Source organism: Microtus pennsylvanicus, chromosome 5, assembly GCF_037038515.1.
Source record: "Microtus pennsylvanicus isolate mMicPen1 chromosome 5, mMicPen1.hap1, whole genome shotgun sequence".
In the NCBI taxonomy this organism is placed as follows: Eukaryota; Metazoa; Chordata; class Mammalia; order Rodentia; family Cricetidae; genus Microtus; species Microtus pennsylvanicus.
The window spans coordinates 42,818,887-42,837,624 of NC_134583.1; the positions used below are offsets into that span (position 1 = coordinate 42,818,887).

The window sequence follows — 18,738 nt, forward strand, 5'->3', positions numbered from 1 at the left end:
TCAACTCGTTAGATATTTCTGAACAGAACACCCTCTGGTATTTATTTTCAGTAAACTCACTATGTAATCCAGTAGTAGAAGCAAAGAGAGCAAATTTGCCTTTTAAGTCTTGTCTCCATAACTAGACCTTAAACTCAGTGAAGATGGGGGCTTCTCTCATCCCCAAGTAGAAAGTGTAGGCTCCAGAGGGGATTGGAGTAGCCAGCTTTTCTGGCTGCCCTATCTCTCCAAGGGAGCTTGCAAACTTGGCCTCTCTTCTGTTCCTTCCAGTACACCTCACAAGCTCACTCTTGTCCAGGGACTGTTTCTGCCCACCTCTCACCAGCACCACAGCTGCCCTTTTCTTTCCAGCTTCACTGTCAAGCCTGTCCCCTAAGGCATGCCCAGTAGTCAAGACGCTTGTCATTCGCCTTCTCCCCAAAACCCTCCCTTGCAGTGCCGCTCACCTCTGAGCGGAGCAAGCTTAGCTAGGTTCCAGCCCTTTCCTGTAAATGCACTTATAGCCAGGAGGAGTGCCATATTAAATCAAGACTGATGGAAACCAGGGGCTGTGATTATCCAGCCAAGGTGCAGCATGGGAAGCTGGTGGATGCCAGCTCCAGGTGAGAGCGTCTGAAGTTAATTGTAGCAGGCTTTTATTAAGAGAATGGTCACTCCCCACAGCTGCTCTCCTGGCAGCCCCTTCGCAGCTCCTCAGCTCAACACCCTCTGCTTCCCTTGGCCCCTTTCTTGCCTCGTCTTCTAGGTAAGTGGAGCCCCTCGAACTCAGTCCTGTAGCCTTGTTCCACGGGCCCTCAGAAGAGCCAGGCACAACAGCCTGCATCCATGGAGCCCTCGGAGCTCCTCTCCTGCTTCCTTCCCCCAGTTGGAACAAGTGCAAATCAAGTGCTTTCCTTCTTCAGTTTTTGTTTCTTTTTTTTTTTTTCCAGCTGACTAACTTTCCACAAGGCTGGGCTCAGAACAGATGCCTTCAAAAAGTGACCATGCCTAGAATGGACAAGGCCCAGTGTTCTGTCCCCAGCAGTGTAAAGCAGCACAGATTAAAATGTGATTTAGTACACTGTAGTACAAATGCTTCTACACCTTGGTGAAACAACACAAAGCGGTAACATGTGACCTCATATAACCCCCAGCAGACTGCACATTTTTATTATGTGTGTTATGTACATGAGACATGTATATAAATGCAGATCCGTGTATGCCATGATGCACGTGTGTGGAAGTCAAAGAGCAACTTTGAGAAGTTGTGCTGTCCCCCCACATAGGATCTGGGGGTTGAAGTCAGGGGTCAGATCTGCAAAGCAAACACTTTAAGCCAGTGAGCCATCTTGCCAGCCCTCCTGTACATTTTTATCAAATAAATCTGATAGACTTTCAGAGATTTTTCTAAATAAATAGCTGTTTGAGGCTTGACACTTGGGAGGTTCTAGTGTGTTCCAGGAGTTAATTCCATTGGCACCTTTTCCAAGACTATCTAGGAAGCTCCCAAGAAACCAACCAGTCATTCATACCCGTTCCCCATGTTCACTTCCATAGTAATTAGAGATTCTTGCCCTTTGTCCAAGAAATTAAAGGAACTTTTTTTTATTGATTTTTTTTCTCTGCTCCCCTCCCCTTCAACCCTCTCCCAAGGTCCCCATGCTCCCAATTTACTCAGGAGATCTTGTCTTTTTCTACTTTCTACTTCCCATGTAGATTAGATCTATGTAAGTCTCTCTTAGGATCCTCATTGTTATCTAGGGTCTCTGGGATTGTGATTTGTAGGCTGGTTTTCTTTATGTTTAAAAACCACTTATAAGTGAGTGCATGTGATAATTGTCTTTCTGGGTCTGGGTTACCTCACTCAAAATGGTGTTTTCTAGCTCCATCCATTTTCCTGCAAAATTCAAGATGCCGTTATTTTTTTCTGTTGTGTAATACTCCCTTGTATAAATGTACTACATTTTCCTTATCCATTCTTTGGTCAAGGGGCATTTAGGCTGTTTCCAGGTTCTGGCTATGACAAACAAAGCTGTTATGAACATAGTTGAGCACATGTCCTTGTGACACGATTAAGCATTCTTTGGATATATACCCAAAAGTGGTATTACTGGGTCTTGAGGAAAGTTAATTTTCTGAGAAATCGCCACACTGACATCCAAAGGGGTAAAGGAACTTCTAAAGCAACATAAAATCATGACCTTATCATGTAGGAAGAATACTTGGGGAACCACGATGGCCATACCTCACTCACCAAAATGGAATAAAAAGTCTCATTAGGCATTGCCTGGCACAAAGGGAATTTGTGTTCTATGAGGCTGCATAGATGGAAAATATACAAAGACCGAATTCCATGCCATGTAAGGAAAACTGGTGGCCAGTTAGCGGCTTCTTGTTGTCAAAGAATCTTCAGAAGTGGACGATGTGGAGCCAGCACCTGCAGACTGAGCTCCCCGGATAGTGGACACCCAAATGGACTTGGTTCCAGCTTCCACTTAGTTCAGAGCAGCTCTTCCTTCCGTCTGTGGTCCTCTACCTGTGACTGAATTAATTAAAAGGAATCCTGAACTTGATCCCCACTCCCACCCCACACCTTGCCAAAAACAAAAAACAGACAACAGATTAGGCAGTTAGTTACCAGATGGAGTAAAGGAAAGTAGTATTTATGCAAGACCAGGACTGGCGTATAGCTCAGGGTTAAGGTGCTTGCTTAGCATGATCAAGACCCAATCTCCTCTCCTGGAAGGAAAAGGAAGGGAGAGAGAAAAATATGCTCAAATGTTTCATAGGGTAGGTACTTCGAAGACATCTGAGTCACTCTGACTGCCATATTTCCTGCATGCTTGGCTCTGCTGAGTGTTTATCTCATTTCCTCTTTAAGCTGCCTGCAGGGTGGGTGTGAGCACCCTCTCCAGCTCTGGTAGCTCAAACAAGGTCACTAGCTCTTTAATGGATGAGGTCACTGGAGTTCACGTCTGTCTACAGAGAAGCTTGGTCATTCTGCCACATGACAAGTTCACTGTACGTCAGAAGAGGAGCCCACCTTCACACGGAAGGTGACTCTAAACAGTCACTGGATGACGTGCTGAGTGCAGTGCCTGGCACATGGCAGTGTGTACGTGTGCCCGGGTCATCCTGGCAAACCAAGTTCATCTTGAGGCTCCTTCAGGGTCTGTCCAGTGTTGACACGATTCCAGTGAGTGTAGTGTATGTGTCTTGTCACCAGCACCGCCCAGCCCAGTGGGCCTGAGTGCTGAATGGGCTTGTGGGCAGGGAGGAGGAAGAGGCAGATATATGGCTGGAGTTGGCAGAGCCAGGTGATGTATGTGGCGCCTGAGGGAGCTGCACAGTGACACTCTGGATTCCAGCCGGCAAGCGTCACTCCACTGGGATCGGCGCCGAATTATTGCTCCATATGAAACCGAGGACTGATGGGAGCTTTCAGTTACAGACTGATAGCAACAGCCAAAATTGGATTGTTTGCTATTTATTTTTTTTAACTTCTGTCAAGGTCACTACTGTAACAGGAAAACACTACCCAAGCAGCAGGTATTTTTCATCCACTCTGCCCGCAAGAACATTTGCAGCCACAACTTCTGTGACGGGGCCTTACCTAGGCAGCTCTCTCCCAGGAAAGATGCCCACATTATCAGGGCCGCTTAAGACCTGGCATTTCCTTCTCAGTTTAGGATCTGCCCCACACCCTCAGCACCCTCTGCCTGGTTACGGGTCCTCCAGCCTTTTCTAGTGCCCTGTGTCCCTGAAAGCCCCCACCCAAGCAGTCCATATTTACGTATCTTCCCCTTTCCTGAACGTCTGCACCGTCCCATCTAGCTGTTAATTCTCCTGTTGTGTCTACCCTTACATTAATGTTTATGCTCGCCAGATGCTGCTGCTAGGTCAGAGTCCGTGTCAGAAACAGCTGGAACCTGTGTTAGGAAGCACTCTGTGGAGTCAGGATAGGCTTACAGACATTCAGAAACTTCCAGTAGCACTTTCAGTGAAAAGTACAGTCATGGATGGAAGCTCTTACCCCCGTCAAAGCATGAGGAGAGTGGTTCTTCCCAGGGAGTATTTGTGGGTAGGCCCTGCCACTCCTGCGTCCTGAACCGTGGGCTAGGGATCATCTGAACCAGCCTTCAGTGGCCATGAGCCAGAGCAGGACCCCTGGAGCCCCAACCTCTGTAGTTTTCCCCTGCGCGCTGAGGCCAGCCTCCCTGAACCATTTGCTTTTTCTCCCCAGTACATGGAGAAGCAGAGGAAGCGTGAGGCAGAAGAGAGGCGCCGCTTCCCACTAGAACAGCGGCTGAAGGAGCACATCATCGGCCAGGAGAGTGCCATTGCCACCGTGGGTGCTGGTGAGTCCTCGGCACTGGGGGGTGGGGGGAGTCGGGACAGCTTGTGCTCCACCACAGAGGTGCAAGGCTGCCCCAAAGCCAGAGAGATGTGGTTTATATTCAGGGTTATCATTTGTGAAGTGCCATCTGCATGCCAGGTATTGTCTTAAGCTCTTGGCGTATTTTAGGTCATTTAGTCCTTATAGCGATGCTATGAGAGGGACACCAGCAAATACCATTTTACAGAGGAACATGGTGCGGCATCTAAGAAATTTGCTCGAGGATGCTTTCCTGGGCTTGGAATCAAACTCTTGTCATCGTCTGGTCCATTCGCGTACCTCCTACTCAGAGGGGTGGTAGCTGAGCTAGAACGAGACTTCAGTTTCTATATGCCAGCCAGCCCAGAACTCAATCCCAGACTTTGAGAATGGTTTGCCAGCAGCCGCATGGCCAGATCTCAAGAAATGCCTTCTTCCCCACTGCTAACGGGCTCATTCCCATCCTAAGGGCCCCTGCCAAGCACAGCTCTTTCTCAGCAAATGTGTACACTAGGTGCTGCTGAAGGCAGGGGCCTCGCCTCTGTTCTAAATCTCAAACCCGTGCCTGTTTCAGGGTGACGAGGCAGGTGAAGAGGGAAGCAGTTGCTTGTACCAGACTAATTGGAGGTGGTGAGGTCCCCCCTCAATACAAGTGATTCTCCAAGGAGAATCTGCACCAGCTACCACAGTTTCAGGCCTTGGTTTACACCTATGAAATCAGAATCTGGTTTTTATGATCTGCCACTGAACCAGAGTGTAACACCCTCTATCCTAAACTGTCTATGCCAGTCCTGCTAACTGGCCCCTCTAGGCATATCCTCCCATTCCATCCCAGGGTCTGTCCAGGACTCACTGCGTTCTGCCCACTAAGAAAGGAGCCATCAGGTGGGAATCCAGGCTGCCCTCTTTGGGACATTCTGGGGACACGTTAGGGAGTAATTAGAAAATGGTGGCAGTTACCCCAAGACACATTGAGCCCAACTTTTTATCTCCTTCATACTCATGTATCATGGAAGCTTATGAGCCTTTCGCTAGGGACCAACGCTGACGTCCCCTATAAAAGTCAGAAGTGACCACATCTATGTCCAACTGCCACATACGGGGTAGGAGCCCCACCTGAAGGCCTAACAGAACACACCATTGCCCTCAGTGATTCAGCCGACTTTCTCCTGACCTCTGACCTTCACTTCTCAGCAGCCCCTCAAGCTCAGAAGCTAAAACACTTCCAGAAGCACCATTTACAGGGGCCCTGGGATGCTGCTTTCCTCTGTGTACTTCGGCTTCTTTGGCATCACGTTTCTTGCCTTTATAGTGAAGTACCATGACCAACACCCCATGACTTTGAAGCCCATGTTTTTCTATATGCCACCCAGCCCACAATCTAGTCCCTGTCCTCAAGATGTTTTCTTGGGTTGGGTCCTGTACTCTTGAGAGCTCCATTCCCTCAAAGCCTCTCTCTGTCCTGAACTCTGCACGAGGTCAACAGTAAACTGGCTGCCAGGAAGGCCCACCCCTTGCCCCACTGTGTATAGATTGTCCCTGCTATGGCTCTGGTGACCCTACACAAGACAGTACCCTTGGGGCCCATGTTGTACAGGGCTGTGCTCTTTCTTTATTTCACTTACTGTGTACCTGCCTTCCTGAAGAGCCACTCTGAGGATGTCCTACCCCATGTTCATTCCTGTGACCAGATCCTAGAAGCTTCTGGATTCCTGGAAGAAGGAGTGAGCAGCCTAACGGCTGTAGCTGCAAGCCTAGTCAAGCACGAGACACTTTTTACCCAGGACCCTGGCACCTCAGAACCCCAGCAGGCATAGGAGCGTGGGCAGATGTAGAGGACATTTAGGCATTTCTGGATTCTCCAAGCTAGTGTTGTGTGTGTGTTTAGGACCATCTGGATGGACACAGAGCCTGGCACCCCATGGGTACCATGAGAATGGGCAGCCAGAGAAGTCCTACAGAATGAATTGATTTGATAAATGGCCATTTATTACCCTCACGAATTGGCTGAAACCAATTTTGGTCACATCAACCCCTGGTAAGTGCTGGGATATTGATTTGTGCAAAGTAATACAGTGAATTTATCAGTGTGATCCCCAGCTGCGGGGCTTCTAGCAAGGCTGGCGCACAGTTACTGCCTTACAAATGGAGGAGCTAAAGTACCAGTCCTGCAAACCAGGCCCCCAAGGCTGCTCTTGTCTGTTAGGGTCACCAGTTCCATGAGGTCACACAGACTACATGGGCATGGAAAGTGAGCTTCTCCTTCCAGAACCCAGTCAAGTGATAGAAGATGGCAGACTTCCTGGGAGCTCAGCACCAGCCCCGCTCTCCTCAGAAAGGCTGTCTGCGGAGCATACCAGAACTAGGCCTCCAGTCACTAGCCTCTTAGAGTATTTCCTTGGCTCCACCTCCCTTCTCTCCATGGTTCTCAGACCTAACCTTTCTTTCTTATCCTGTACAATTTTTACTGATTTCACTGCTGTGATAAAATACCTAACAAGAAGCAAACATAGAGGGTCGGTGGTGGCACATGCCTTTTATAGCAGCACTTGGGAGACAGAGACAGGGGGATCTCTGTGAGTTCGAGGGCAGTTCAAGAATACAGTCCATAATATCAGGCAAACCATAGTGACAGGAGCTTCAGGCGGTTGGTAACAGAGCAAGCAGCTATTGCTGGTGCTTAGTTCACTTTCCTTGTTACTAAGTCTGAGACCCTGCCTGTGAAATGCTACCACCACCACCACAGTTAACCTAATCTAGAAAAATCCCTGAGGCATGCCCAGAGGCTTGTCACCTAGGTGAATCTAGAACCTGTCAAGTTGACAGTGTGAACCATCACATCGTGATGCTCTGATCCAGCCATGCAGTGGCCTCCTCTCCTTCCCCTGCTGTTCCTGCTGGGCCAGAGTGACCTTTAGAGAACACGTATCTGAACAGCGCTCCCGTGCTGCAGCCTGTGAGTGTCCTTACTGCCCTAATGTGGCACAGGGAACCCACCACTGGCGCTGCTGCCCCCTCCATTACTGCCTCTGCCCACAGCCCCCACCAGCCACAGCACCCTGCCTTTGCTTTCCTTTCTGAGTCTGTCATGCTGCCCTCTCTGCCTGAAGTTCCTCCTCTGACCTTCTGCCACCTGGGCCAGCCCTACACAGTGACTAACCGTTGGGTAGCAGTATACTTCAGGCTCTGTAAGAGGAGACCAGGACGTGTTGTGTTATCCATTCCCACTCAAAGGAGGTGCTAAAGTGGTGTATGAAATTCACTTATGTGCTGTGGCCCTTTGTGCCTCTGTCAACTACTCTGAGGAGAGAAGAGAAGCAACAGCCCTGCCCTCTAGCAGCTCACAGGCATACTGGAGGGAACACTCATAAGGTTGTTAGTTACAGTGATCCTCTTTGGCCTTTGACCTCCTGAGTGGGCAGCAGGTCAGCCTGCAGATACCTGGCAGCTTCAGAACTGTGTCTGTATAAGGACATTCCCCCAGGTCCCCGCAGAGCCTCGGCGTTCCCTGCACTCCCACGTGCAACTCCGTGCACCCACAGCACATCTGCAGTGCACATCTGCACATGCACCTCGGGCCTGACCACATGCCCTTCCCTGGCAATGCCTTTCAGCTTTCCCTGGGCTTCCTGAGAGTAGCTGTCGTCACTTCTCAGAGATCAGGACCTACCACCTGTGTCAGCTGTTTCCCGGGGTTGGGTCACAGCTGTACAAAGGTGAATGAAGACAGAGCCCGTGTTGATACCGCTTGTAGACACAAGGGTGACTCTGAGCCACTAGCATCTCTGAAGAGCTGGTTCCACAGGAGATGCCACAGCATGGAACAGCTGTGTTCTCGGTTACTTTGGAAATCCTCTCACATGAGACCTAAGAACTTAACCAGAGGGGCTGGAGAAATGACTCGCCAATTAAGATCACTGGCTGCTCTTACAGAGGACCTGAGTTCAGTTCCCAGTACCCACATTGGGTGGCTCACAACTGCCTGTAATTCCAACTTCAGGGGTCTGACACCCTCTTCTGGCCTTCAGCTACTTGCCTACATGGCATACACACATAAATAAAAATAAATTTAAGCCAAGCGATAGTACCGCATGCCTTTAATCCCAACACTCAAGGGGGCAGGGGCAGGCTGATCTCTGTGAGTTAAAGGCCAGCCTGGTCTACAGAGTGAGTTCCAGGACAGCCAGAGATACACAGAGAAACCCTGTCTCAAAAAAATAAATAAATTTAAAAATAAAAAGAATTCTCAGGAAATATGAGTCAGCTAGCCAGGCTGCCCCAGAACCTTCAGTTGAATGGAAGCAGAATCCTGGGCTGAGAGGAGGCAGCTCTTTCTTCTCTTTGCTTTTTCACACATCAGAGCCTTCTTAGAATGTCCTATTCTACCTCATGCTCAAGTATGAATGCCATCCAGTCATGGATGCTCCGCCATACTCCCGGCACACCGTCCCATCCAGAGCCCTCAGTCTTCATGACAGTGTGTGCCAAGTGAATGGTAAAGCTTGTTTGCAGAAAGAATGCATAGGACTCCTCAAGAGCTCAAAAAGAGACCAGAAACCTTTCTCCAGGGTGGCAGAAACCACCAGCAGAACTGAGTCTCTCCCAGCCACACTGTCCTCTATAAAATGGGAGTTGGAGACTCGGCCTTCCTTTTTACAGTCCCAGAAATACCAAGAATTAATTTAGTCAACAAACATTAAGCCATCAAACCGATGAGGGCTTAGTTGCAATAATCCCAAGGAATCAAAGTGTCTAGCACCGACCTCCCCAGAACAAATTGAGGTGAGGGCACTTTCTCCTCCAGATACAAGGGCAGTTAGCAGAAGAAAACACCTTACATTGTTTTCCCATGTCTGGTTTTAATTTCCTCCTGTATGAAGCAGAGACAGTACATACGTCTTGAGATTCTTATACTGTTGAAGGATATTTAAAAATGCTGACACTAGCTGGGCATAGTGGCACATGCCTTTAATCCCAGCACTCAGGAGTTCAAAGCTAGCCTGGTCTACAAAGCGAATTCTAGGACAGCTAGGGCTACACGGAGAAATCCTGTCTCAAAGAAGATGCTGACACCACGGCAGTTCGTGGTGGCTCCCACTTTTAATTCTAGCACTTGGGAGGCAAAGGCAGGTGGATCTCTTTGAATTTGAAGTCTGGTGTACAGAGCAAGTTCCAAGACAGCCAGGGCTATACAGAGAAACTCTTGTCTCAAAAAACATAAATAAATAAATAAATAAATAAAAAATAAGAAAGGAAATAAAAAATAGAAAAATTTAAAATGCCGACCTGACTGCCACCATTGCTCCCTCCGCAGCCCTGTTACTGTCACCCAGTCCCTGTTCCTGTCACCCAGTCACTGCCCTGTCCGCAGCCTTCTCCTGCTCTCCTGAGCACCGAGTCCCTTCTTCATCAGAGCCGACAGTGTATGAGTCTGTGTTCACTGCAGAAGTGAAGAAATGGGAACTCTAAAGGAATGGGTGTTTTACTGAGTCAGGCACAAGACTCCAGGCTAGCTCCTCCTAACTCATCACCTCTACCACGCCACCCTGTAAATGAATACACACCAGAGAACTGATTGGCCATTTTGGTGGAATTAACCCTGAAGACTTGGTACAGATCATCCTTCAGTGGCCTCACAGTAAAAGCCCTAGGCAGGAAAAGACATCTAGAAGAGACAGACACAAGCAGATGTGCACTGGCATGGCCTGTAAGAGCGGAAGCACATGGTTGGAACTTGCAGAGTTGGGCTTTTAAGGGGGCATTAGGGAGGAGCTTCTGAGTTGCCCCCACCCCTGGCACTATGGAGAGAGCCAACAGTGGGAAAGACAGGACCGGGGACAGTGTCCTGAATGGCTGAGTGTGCAGATTGGAGGACTACAGAGAGAACACTTTGAGAGTGAGTCAGGGCTGGGAGAACTGACTTCCTTTGCTGTGCTCTTAACACAGTGTATGCTCTTCTGATTATGTTCCTATGAACCTGAGCGGGTTTCCTAGTGTATGTGTGTGTGTGTGTGTGTGTATGTTTATATATTCTTATCTATAAAACAGGAATCACCTTCCCTGCCCATCTCGCCCCATATAATCACAGTGAGGAAATGTGACGTTACTGATACAAGTTATAAAGCTCTAGCCAAGTAAGTTGCACATTTGCTGAGCCACAGAAAGAGCCATCAGCACCATGGCCACATGGATGTTTTCATCTGGCCTCTGTGCAGGACTCTTCCAGGCTCCCCAGCCTTAGTTAGACCTTAGCCACCCAACCAGCCACACACACCCTGGGGCTCTCGCCTTTTCCAGTTTTTCCTGGCCGCCTTCATTTTTCATTCTGTCGGACTCCATCTGCTTGGCCGTTTTTCTCTTCAGATATTATTAGAAATATCCAGAGTTATAATTGTTTAATGGTTGGCATTTCGCCTGTTTCAGAGGGACCCCAGAGCAGGCCCACCCCAAACTCATGCCCTGGGTCTGGCAGAATTGACCAGGGACAGCTGTGCAGTGGAGTCTGCCTGGCATTATAAAGAGCTCTCCCCCAGGTGCATTATTAGGGAGGAGGGGAAAGATGGCCCCGGGCGTAATTCAATTCCACATTCTCCATGGTGAGTTGTTTTTTTTTTTTTTTCTTGTGCTGCACAGCCCAGCAATGGGCTAGGACGCTACCCCAAAAGAACAGCCAAGAGCAGAACCTCACAAATGTGATACCTTGCCTGAGGGGGTCATACCACCTGTCTGAGTGATGCTGGGTCCTTCTGCCTCCCCAGATATACAAAGCCTAACCCTGCTCCGGGCTTCCTCTGTTCTCAATACAGATTCTTATCTCTGCCAGCTTTTGGGAGAATGCTGACCTTTTCTCAGCCCTGCCTTTATTTATATATTTATATATATATATATATAGATAGATAGATAGATAGATAGATAGATAGATAGATAGATATAGATATAGAGATATAGATATAGATATATAGCCCTCAGTCCAGGCCTATGAGGTCTCTGAGTATTCCTGACCAGCCTTTCAGACAGTCCCAAGCAGCCAGTTAGAGCAGATCCAGATGCCAGCCCAGGGGAGCAATCAGGCCGTTTCCCCAGCCCCTTCTCCAGGAGCAACTCCTGGCAACACAGGTGGCTAGTCTGGATTCCATGGGTTTGCACGGCTTCCATCTGTTGCTGGAAGGTGAGGAAGATGACAAGCACAGGCCTGAAAGCCTTAGACAGGTTGTCCAGACTCGGTCGGCTCCTACCCATCCCTTGTGTTCATGTCATCATCCTCTGCCCTCCTCACTTTGTGCCAGCCACCTCTGCAGATCCCGTCAGCCCCCGAGATCTGTCATCATTTCTGCAGCTGCTTTGAGACTCAACTGCATAACACTCGGGAGCTTGACTCCTCGAGATGGGCAGGCACATCCCTAGGCCTGTTGACTTCTCCACTGAGTAAGTTTCCAGGCCTTGTGCTCTGACATATGTCCTTCTCTTATTTTCCTGACACTCTGGGGACCAGAGCAGACACACGGTTCCATCTGCAGACAGACCCTGATGGTGCACAGTGCTCTGTCCTCTTGTGTCCTCTTCCTGCTCCTAACATCAGTGTCTCTGTTAGTGCAACCCAAATTCGATCTCGCTTCTTACAGCAGCTGTATTGGGATTTTTTTTTTAATAAAGACAAGTTTGGGGAAAGAAGAAACTCTTGTGTGACTTAAACAAGTCTCTTTAGCCATCTTTCTGTTTCCTGTTCCAGATAATGGAGTTAAAAATCCTTTTCCTTCAGTGTTTTGTGGGTCTTGAATAAATACAAGTTTCCAGTTGTACCTAGAATACTCTTATTACGGTCCTGCCTTGTCCCACCTGAAGCCTGATTCTCCCACTCCGTACTGAGACTCAGCTTCTTTACCTTCATGCATAGCCCTTGAAGCAGAGCCTCAAGAACTTAGTGCAGATCTGCTCCACTCCTCACCCCCAGCCTTCCAGAGTTAGCAGAGATGGACCCCAAGCTCTACACTACCCTTGATTGGCCCCAGAAATGCTTTTAGCTGTTTCCACTTCTTAAATCACAACAGAGCAGACATTGGTTTCCCCAAATGGGAAACAGCCCAAATCTTGCACCTCCCTGGGCCCCTAGAGGCATCACCATAAAATCTTCCCTCTACTTCCCCAAGTGATAGAGGGGTGACCAGCGAGAGTTAACATTCCTCTCAGATTCTCCTTCACCAGTCCCCCACCCCCTTCACCTCCATTCACCATCCACCCGCCTCTCCGTTTCCCTAGCAACGCTGAGTGCTCATCCTGGAAAACTTTATCCGAAATCTGCTCTGGGCAGCTTTCCAAATCCATGCTAACCTGATTAGGTGTCTCTAGGGACCTTGCCAGCTAATCAGATTAGGCAGCACTAATGGTAGTGAGGACTTTGAGTGGGCACAGAGCAGTAAAACATATTGTATACTTAGTGATAATTATCCTGCCTTTTGTGTCATTGATTTATCTGTCTCCCTCCCCATCCCGTGTTGTGTGTTTGGCCGTAGCGATCCGGAGGAAGGAGAATGGCTGGTACGATGAGGAGCACCCTCTGGTCTTCCTCTTCTTGGGATCATCTGGAATAGGTAATCGCAGGCAGATCGGCTAGCCACTGGGGCAGAAGAGCTGGAGAAGCTCCAGAAACAGCTGCCCAGACTACAGAGCTACCAAGAAAAGAAGACCTAGGCTTCTTAATCATGTTCCATTTACCAAGAGCTGGAATTTCTACTCCTTCCCCTGTCGTGGTTCAAGGGTGAATTTACTTGATGCACCAGACCACTGGGTCCTGTTATCCCTGGCCCACGTACTGTGCATCCCCAGGGCTCCCTTTGGGGACAACTGAACCACCTTAATTGCCTGGCACATGATCTGTACTTGGGGCAGCTTACCTTTGGGGAGCTCAAGAAAACTGTTCTAGTAGTCAACTGGGCTGTACCCTCTGAGATAATTCTCTGCCTTTCCTCCACCTGTCTTGTGGTCTAACCACAACCTCTTCCCCTCCCAGCAACTTCATGGATCTGACTCTCCTCGGATCCCAAAAAGTTGATAACCCTGATCATGAAGCCCTATGTACCCACAGAGTGGCTTTACCATCATTCTAGATGGCCCTTCCAAGATACCACTTTGCCACAAGATCATCTGTGGAGCTCATGGGAAGTACTCTATCCTCCTCAGCCATTTCTTGGCTCGAGGTTTCAGGATATAGCTGAATGGCTGGATCCTGAGTGTGTGCAAGAGATGCAGAGCAAGAGGCCATAAGCAGGGCACCCAAGAAGAGATGCGGTTTGTGCTGAGCTCCAGAGGATGAGTGGCTTATGAGTCTTCCTGCCTGTCCCCACTCTGAGAGTGCTGCTACAGAGAAAAGCCCTTGGGAGACAGTCCAGACTTTCATTGTGGTCCCAACTTCGCCATTGATTTTCTGGGTGACCAATTTTGGGAGAGCTTCTGAATCTCAGCTCCCTATCCGTAGGAGTACTTGTCAGGGTCCATGTATTCCTAGTGTTCTTTTTAACTTTTTAAGACAGGGTCTCTCTACATAGTCCTAATTGTCCTGAAGCTCACTATGTAGATCCTCTGCCTCTGCCTCCTGAGTGCTGGCATCAAAGATATGAGCCACCACTCCTGGCCCTAGTGTTCTTTGACGCCGAAGACCATTGCCTGGGCCTGATCCACTTCATCCCCTTATTCCTAGGGAAAACTGAACTGGCCAAGCAGACTGCCAAGTATATGCACAAAGATGCCAAAAAGGTAAGGAATTAAGACCAAGGTCTAGTCAACAAGCCAGGGAAACCTTGCTGTTCATGACTGTTGTCCTGAAGAGCTGGCCCTGGCCCCAGAAACAGGCCTCGGTTGTAGCCGGGACTGGCTCCAGGAATCATCTCTTCATGCCGTAGTTTCTGCAGCTGTGGAATGAAAATGGCCATCTTTAGCCGGCCTGAGTTAGGACTCTTGGGAGAAATAGATGAGATTTCATCCACACGTAGCTGAGCACCCGGCCCATGCCAAGCTAACAGTGTGTATTATATTGAGGCCCTGTCTGCAGGAGCTCAGGCTAGCTCAGTGTTAGTCAGGTAGGGCTGTGCTACAGGAACCTCGGGAGGCACTGGAGAAAACAAGTAGGGATCGTGTGGTGTCTGCCGTGTCTCTCTCTAGCCTGTGCCCTCAACTGGGACTGCCTCTCTGCTCCTTCTTGTAGCCCAGAGCCATTGGCTCTCCCCAGCAAAGAGCCGTTCCCAGCTCCATTTATCCACACCTGGCTTTTAAAGGCCTTGGGTGACAGGGATGCTTTTGAAAAATCAGTCCTTGCTGACAGTACAAAATACTCAAAGCTAAATATCTTCCCAACATTAAGGCTAAGTTTCCCTTTTCCAAGAGGTTGCCCAAGACTTCAGTGCGCTTGCCTGGTTTCATGAACATCTCCCCACTTCCCCACCCTCCACATGCAAAGAAGAGTTGCTTAGGCCCTTTCCAGCCATGTAGCCCAGCAGTCAAGTCCTGAACTTCTATCCCTTGTGGCCCCTGCTCCCTTGCCACCTCTCTGAGGATCCTTGGAGCCAGGCTCTGTGGGCGTCTCCTGTGGATCAGCTAGTAGAAAAATGTAAACCTTCGTCTCTGGCAGACCCACTAGCCGGACAGGCAGGCTAGAAGTGTGTGGCATGCTGATGTTCTCCAACCGAAACAGCAGCTTTAGACAGTTCATCAGGTTGGCAGCGATTGAAACAATTAGCACTCTGGAAAGGGCCATAAACTACAAGACTATTAGGAAAGATACAGTTACGGGCAGGAACCACCTGATTAGGGATGAAGAATTCTGAGTGGCTTAATTTTAATACTATCAGAAAGGTTAATATTTAATTACAAATTATAATCTCTTTATCCATGCTGTCTTAATATATCTTCATATACACTAGAAATAGGAGAGTATCTGCTGATTTGCTGCTGTAGAAAGGAGGGGCCCTAGCAGAAGACCGGTGATACGGGTACTTCCTAGGCAGAACATCTAAATAGGAGACAGAGTTTACTCCCGTTCAGGGTGTCCCCAGGTGGGATGGTGTCTTCCATCAGCACATGCCTACACCTGCTGTTTGACAGTGATCTATGGTGCACCCAGCTCCAGAGCCAGGGACCCTCGACTGGAGTTCCAGCTGTTTTCTCAGGCAGAACTCTCCAGCTCTGTGTCTAAGGTTGTGTTGAGCGTCACCTTTCTCCTGTCCCCAGCAGTGTCCTCCTGCTGTGTGTGCTCACCTGACCCTGTGAGGAGCTTAGCGCGGTGCTGACTTAGGTCTGCTGTTTAGTTGAGAGAACTGAAGCCCTGCAGTAGAGGCGTGAACCCGGAGTTCAGCCTTCCGCTCTTTCCTTAGTACCATATTCTCTGCTGCTCTGGAGTGAGGATTTAAACTGTTGAAATGTTTCACAAAGGAAAATGAGGTGCCTAACAGCCCCCCCCCCCCAAACACTTACTAAATCCTAGATGATTCTTCTATAAAACCCCTGATCTGTGCAGTCCCCTGGGCCAACTCATTACAGAATGTGTTTACATAAACATTGTCTGCCCATGGAACATTCATGTTTGAAGCATGCCTTCAAAATCCAAGAGAACCCTGGACTGTAAGCTGACTAACCAGTGTTCCTGGCACCTCCTGGACACTCCATAAAGCAAAAAGTATTGGGTTTGAGCCCTGTGTCCCATGGGTCATCACAGGCAGGAGCTGTGTTCCTGTGCCACCCAAGGTGGCTCATGAACTGAACTGAGCGCTGGCCTGCCTCTCTGCTCCTCGTTTTACTGGTTTGTGAAGAGACGCTAGTGCCTCACCGCCTCACAAGACATTGTCTGTAGCTGTACATTGGTAGCAGGTCCACTGTGCGCTTGTTGGCTTTCCTTCCCTCGGCTTCTGCACTAATTCGCCCCGGCTAGACAGCCTTGTTAGCTCTCATCAGAGTTAATAATCCTTGAGAAAGAACCTTTGTTCTGTGATGTCGTCATAAGGTCAGGTACTAGAGCCCAAAAGACTTTTGAGTGTTAGTGTCTGTATGGTTACAGGGTAAGAACTAGTATTTGGTCTCCTCCCCTGTGGAATTGGCTGAGACTCTGTTTCACCAGTGTCTACGTAGTAGGTTCCGTAATGCTCCATAGCCCATTAGATCACTGAGACAGTGATGGCAAATGGTGACCGCCATTTCTCAGAGCGTTACCTAGAGTGCAGTCAGTACCTGTTGGATGAGCTCTTGGTTGCTGTTATCTCACTGTGTACACAGCACCAGGTTAAAGTCACATGTCACCAAACAGGCAGTGGTGGTGCACGCCTTTAGTCTCCGGCACTCAGGAGGCAGAGGCAGGCAGTTTTCCGTGAGTTCAAGGCCAGTTTAAAGCTAGTTCCAGGACAGCCAGAGCTGCTACACAGAGAAACCCGGGGGCAGGGGGTGTCACATGTAACCAGAAAGATTCTAGCCAAGAATATTAAGCCCAAAAACCTGTGCAAGCTGCTTAGCAAGACTCTGAAATAGACTCCGGAGTAGCTGGGGTGAGATCCCTTGGCATAGGAACCACTGCTCTGGACCTTCTGGACCCTGGGACAGCCCTTGTGAGCACAAACCTCTGAGCCTTCCAAGTGAAGACTTCTGAGAACCACTGCTCTGGACCTTCTGAGCCCTGGGACAGCCCTTCTGAGCACAAACCTCTGAGCCTTCCAAGTGAAGACTTCTGAGAACCACTGCTCTGGACCTTCTGAGCCCTGGGACAGCCCTTCTGAGCACAAACCTCTGAGCCTTCCAAGTGAAGTCTTTTGAGAACCCAGCTGGTTGGAAGAGGAGGAAATGAAGCACAGTACTTGTCATAATTAAAAACTTAACAGCAAAGCCTGCCTGACCTTCGTTTCCTGCTTACCACAGGCTTATAGTTCTAAGACAAGTAGTAGTTTCCTCAGGACATTGTTGGGCAGGTAGCAAGCCTAACAGATGTGAGCTGTTGTTATCAGAAGCGTGTCTATGACTCTCTTCCAGATTTTCGCTCTCGTGGTCAGCACTCTGAACCTTTCCAGAAGCTTCTATGAATGAGCTGATGAGATGCTCTTGGAAATGTTGCTCATGCCCTATGAACTGAGAGCAGTCCCCACCCCACATAGCCTTAATAATAGTCTTTCTAAGACCTTTCCTTCGTAGGCCCCAGCTGACTCGGAGAGGAGTCAAGAGCCTAGTGTTGCCCAAGAGAGACTGGCTGGAGGGCTAAAACCACAGTCAGTGACAGCGCTGGGTCTGAGCACCTCCCTCCAGCCTGTACCTCTGTACAGTGACAGGACAGATAACTCAGACCACTTTGCTGAATGTCTGGCCAGAATACAGCTGTGCATGCCGTCTCCTGAGTGTCCTGCTGTGCCCTCAGCTCCTGGAGCAGCAGCACTGTACATTCTATAAGAGTTCGGGAAGGAGAGCAGAGCAGAAGTTTTCAGTAGCCAGGTGCCCGTAACAAGGAAGGGCTTCTCTACCTTCTTTCCTGGCACTAACTGTGGCCTTCTCCCTAAAGGGCTACTTTCTGAGCCACCTGCCCGTGGTGGAGAGAGGAGACCTGCAGGGTCATCATAGATACCTAAGGGGGAAGAATGGAAACAATAGCTATTGTCCCACAGCCTTGCAAAGTCCAGGAGCTATGGAGCCCTGTCCTTCATCTTCGCTGGTGCTGCCGACTCCGCTCAGACAGCTGCTCCTCAGAGATGAGAGCATCAGTTCTGAGTGCGTGTGGAACACCCTCTGAGAATGTGGGAAGGGAGACCAGTAGAAGCTGCCTGAGGGAAGGACATGGTGAACCATATTTCAGAAGGCAGAGATGTGAGCTGCCTTGCTAAGGTAGAAAATGAAGGTGTCAGGAGGGAGAGTGAGTGAAAACAGAAAGTGCACTTGGGATGGCAGACATCTCAAGCTACTGTGGCCTAAAGACCTAGGATAGTTGAGGGCTCTGGCCTGGGTCCTTCCCCTGCCGCCTGTCTCACACTGACAGACCTCCTGCTTTTTTCTATGCAGGGCTTCATCCGGCTCGACATGTCTGAGTTCCAGGAGCGACATGAGGTGAGACAAAGTCTCAGGGAAGTGTGGCTAAGAGGGCCTGTTGTCATGGCTACTTTTGTGTTTTGTTTGACTTGTCAGTCGAGCCTTTGGCTTCCAGTAAAATCAGCAGCCCTAGGATCTGTCCTGGGGCATGGGGGTTACATGCACAATAGAGTCAGTAATGTCTTCTACACCACATTTGTTCTGAAGGAAACTGGCCCTGTTAATACTGCATGCAGCCATCTTCCCACATTGGGAACACATTGTAGGCTAAGAACACAAAAAGAAGCCAGACGGTGGTGGCGCACACCTTTAATCCCAGCACTCAGGAGGCAGAGGCAGGC

The 18,738-nt window shown here is 49.2% G+C and overlaps 1 protein-coding gene across 2 annotated transcripts in view; it reads left to right on the forward strand.

Annotated features, from left to right (window-relative positions):
- Positions 1 to 18,738, forward strand: part of Clpb (ClpB family mitochondrial disaggregase) — a 122,348-nt gene that overhangs the window by 96,017 nt on the left and 7,593 nt on the right. For both annotated transcript variants that reach the window (XM_075971629.1, XM_075971630.1), the window contains 4 exons: positions 4,223 to 4,337; positions 12,865 to 12,942; positions 14,049 to 14,104; positions 18,371 to 18,415. In XM_075971629.1, coding sequence (XP_075827744.1) covers positions 4,223 to 4,337; positions 12,865 to 12,942; positions 14,049 to 14,104; positions 18,371 to 18,415 — 294 coding nt within the window. The remainder of the gene's footprint in view (positions 1 to 4,222; positions 4,338 to 12,864; positions 12,943 to 14,048; positions 14,105 to 18,370; positions 18,416 to 18,738) is intronic.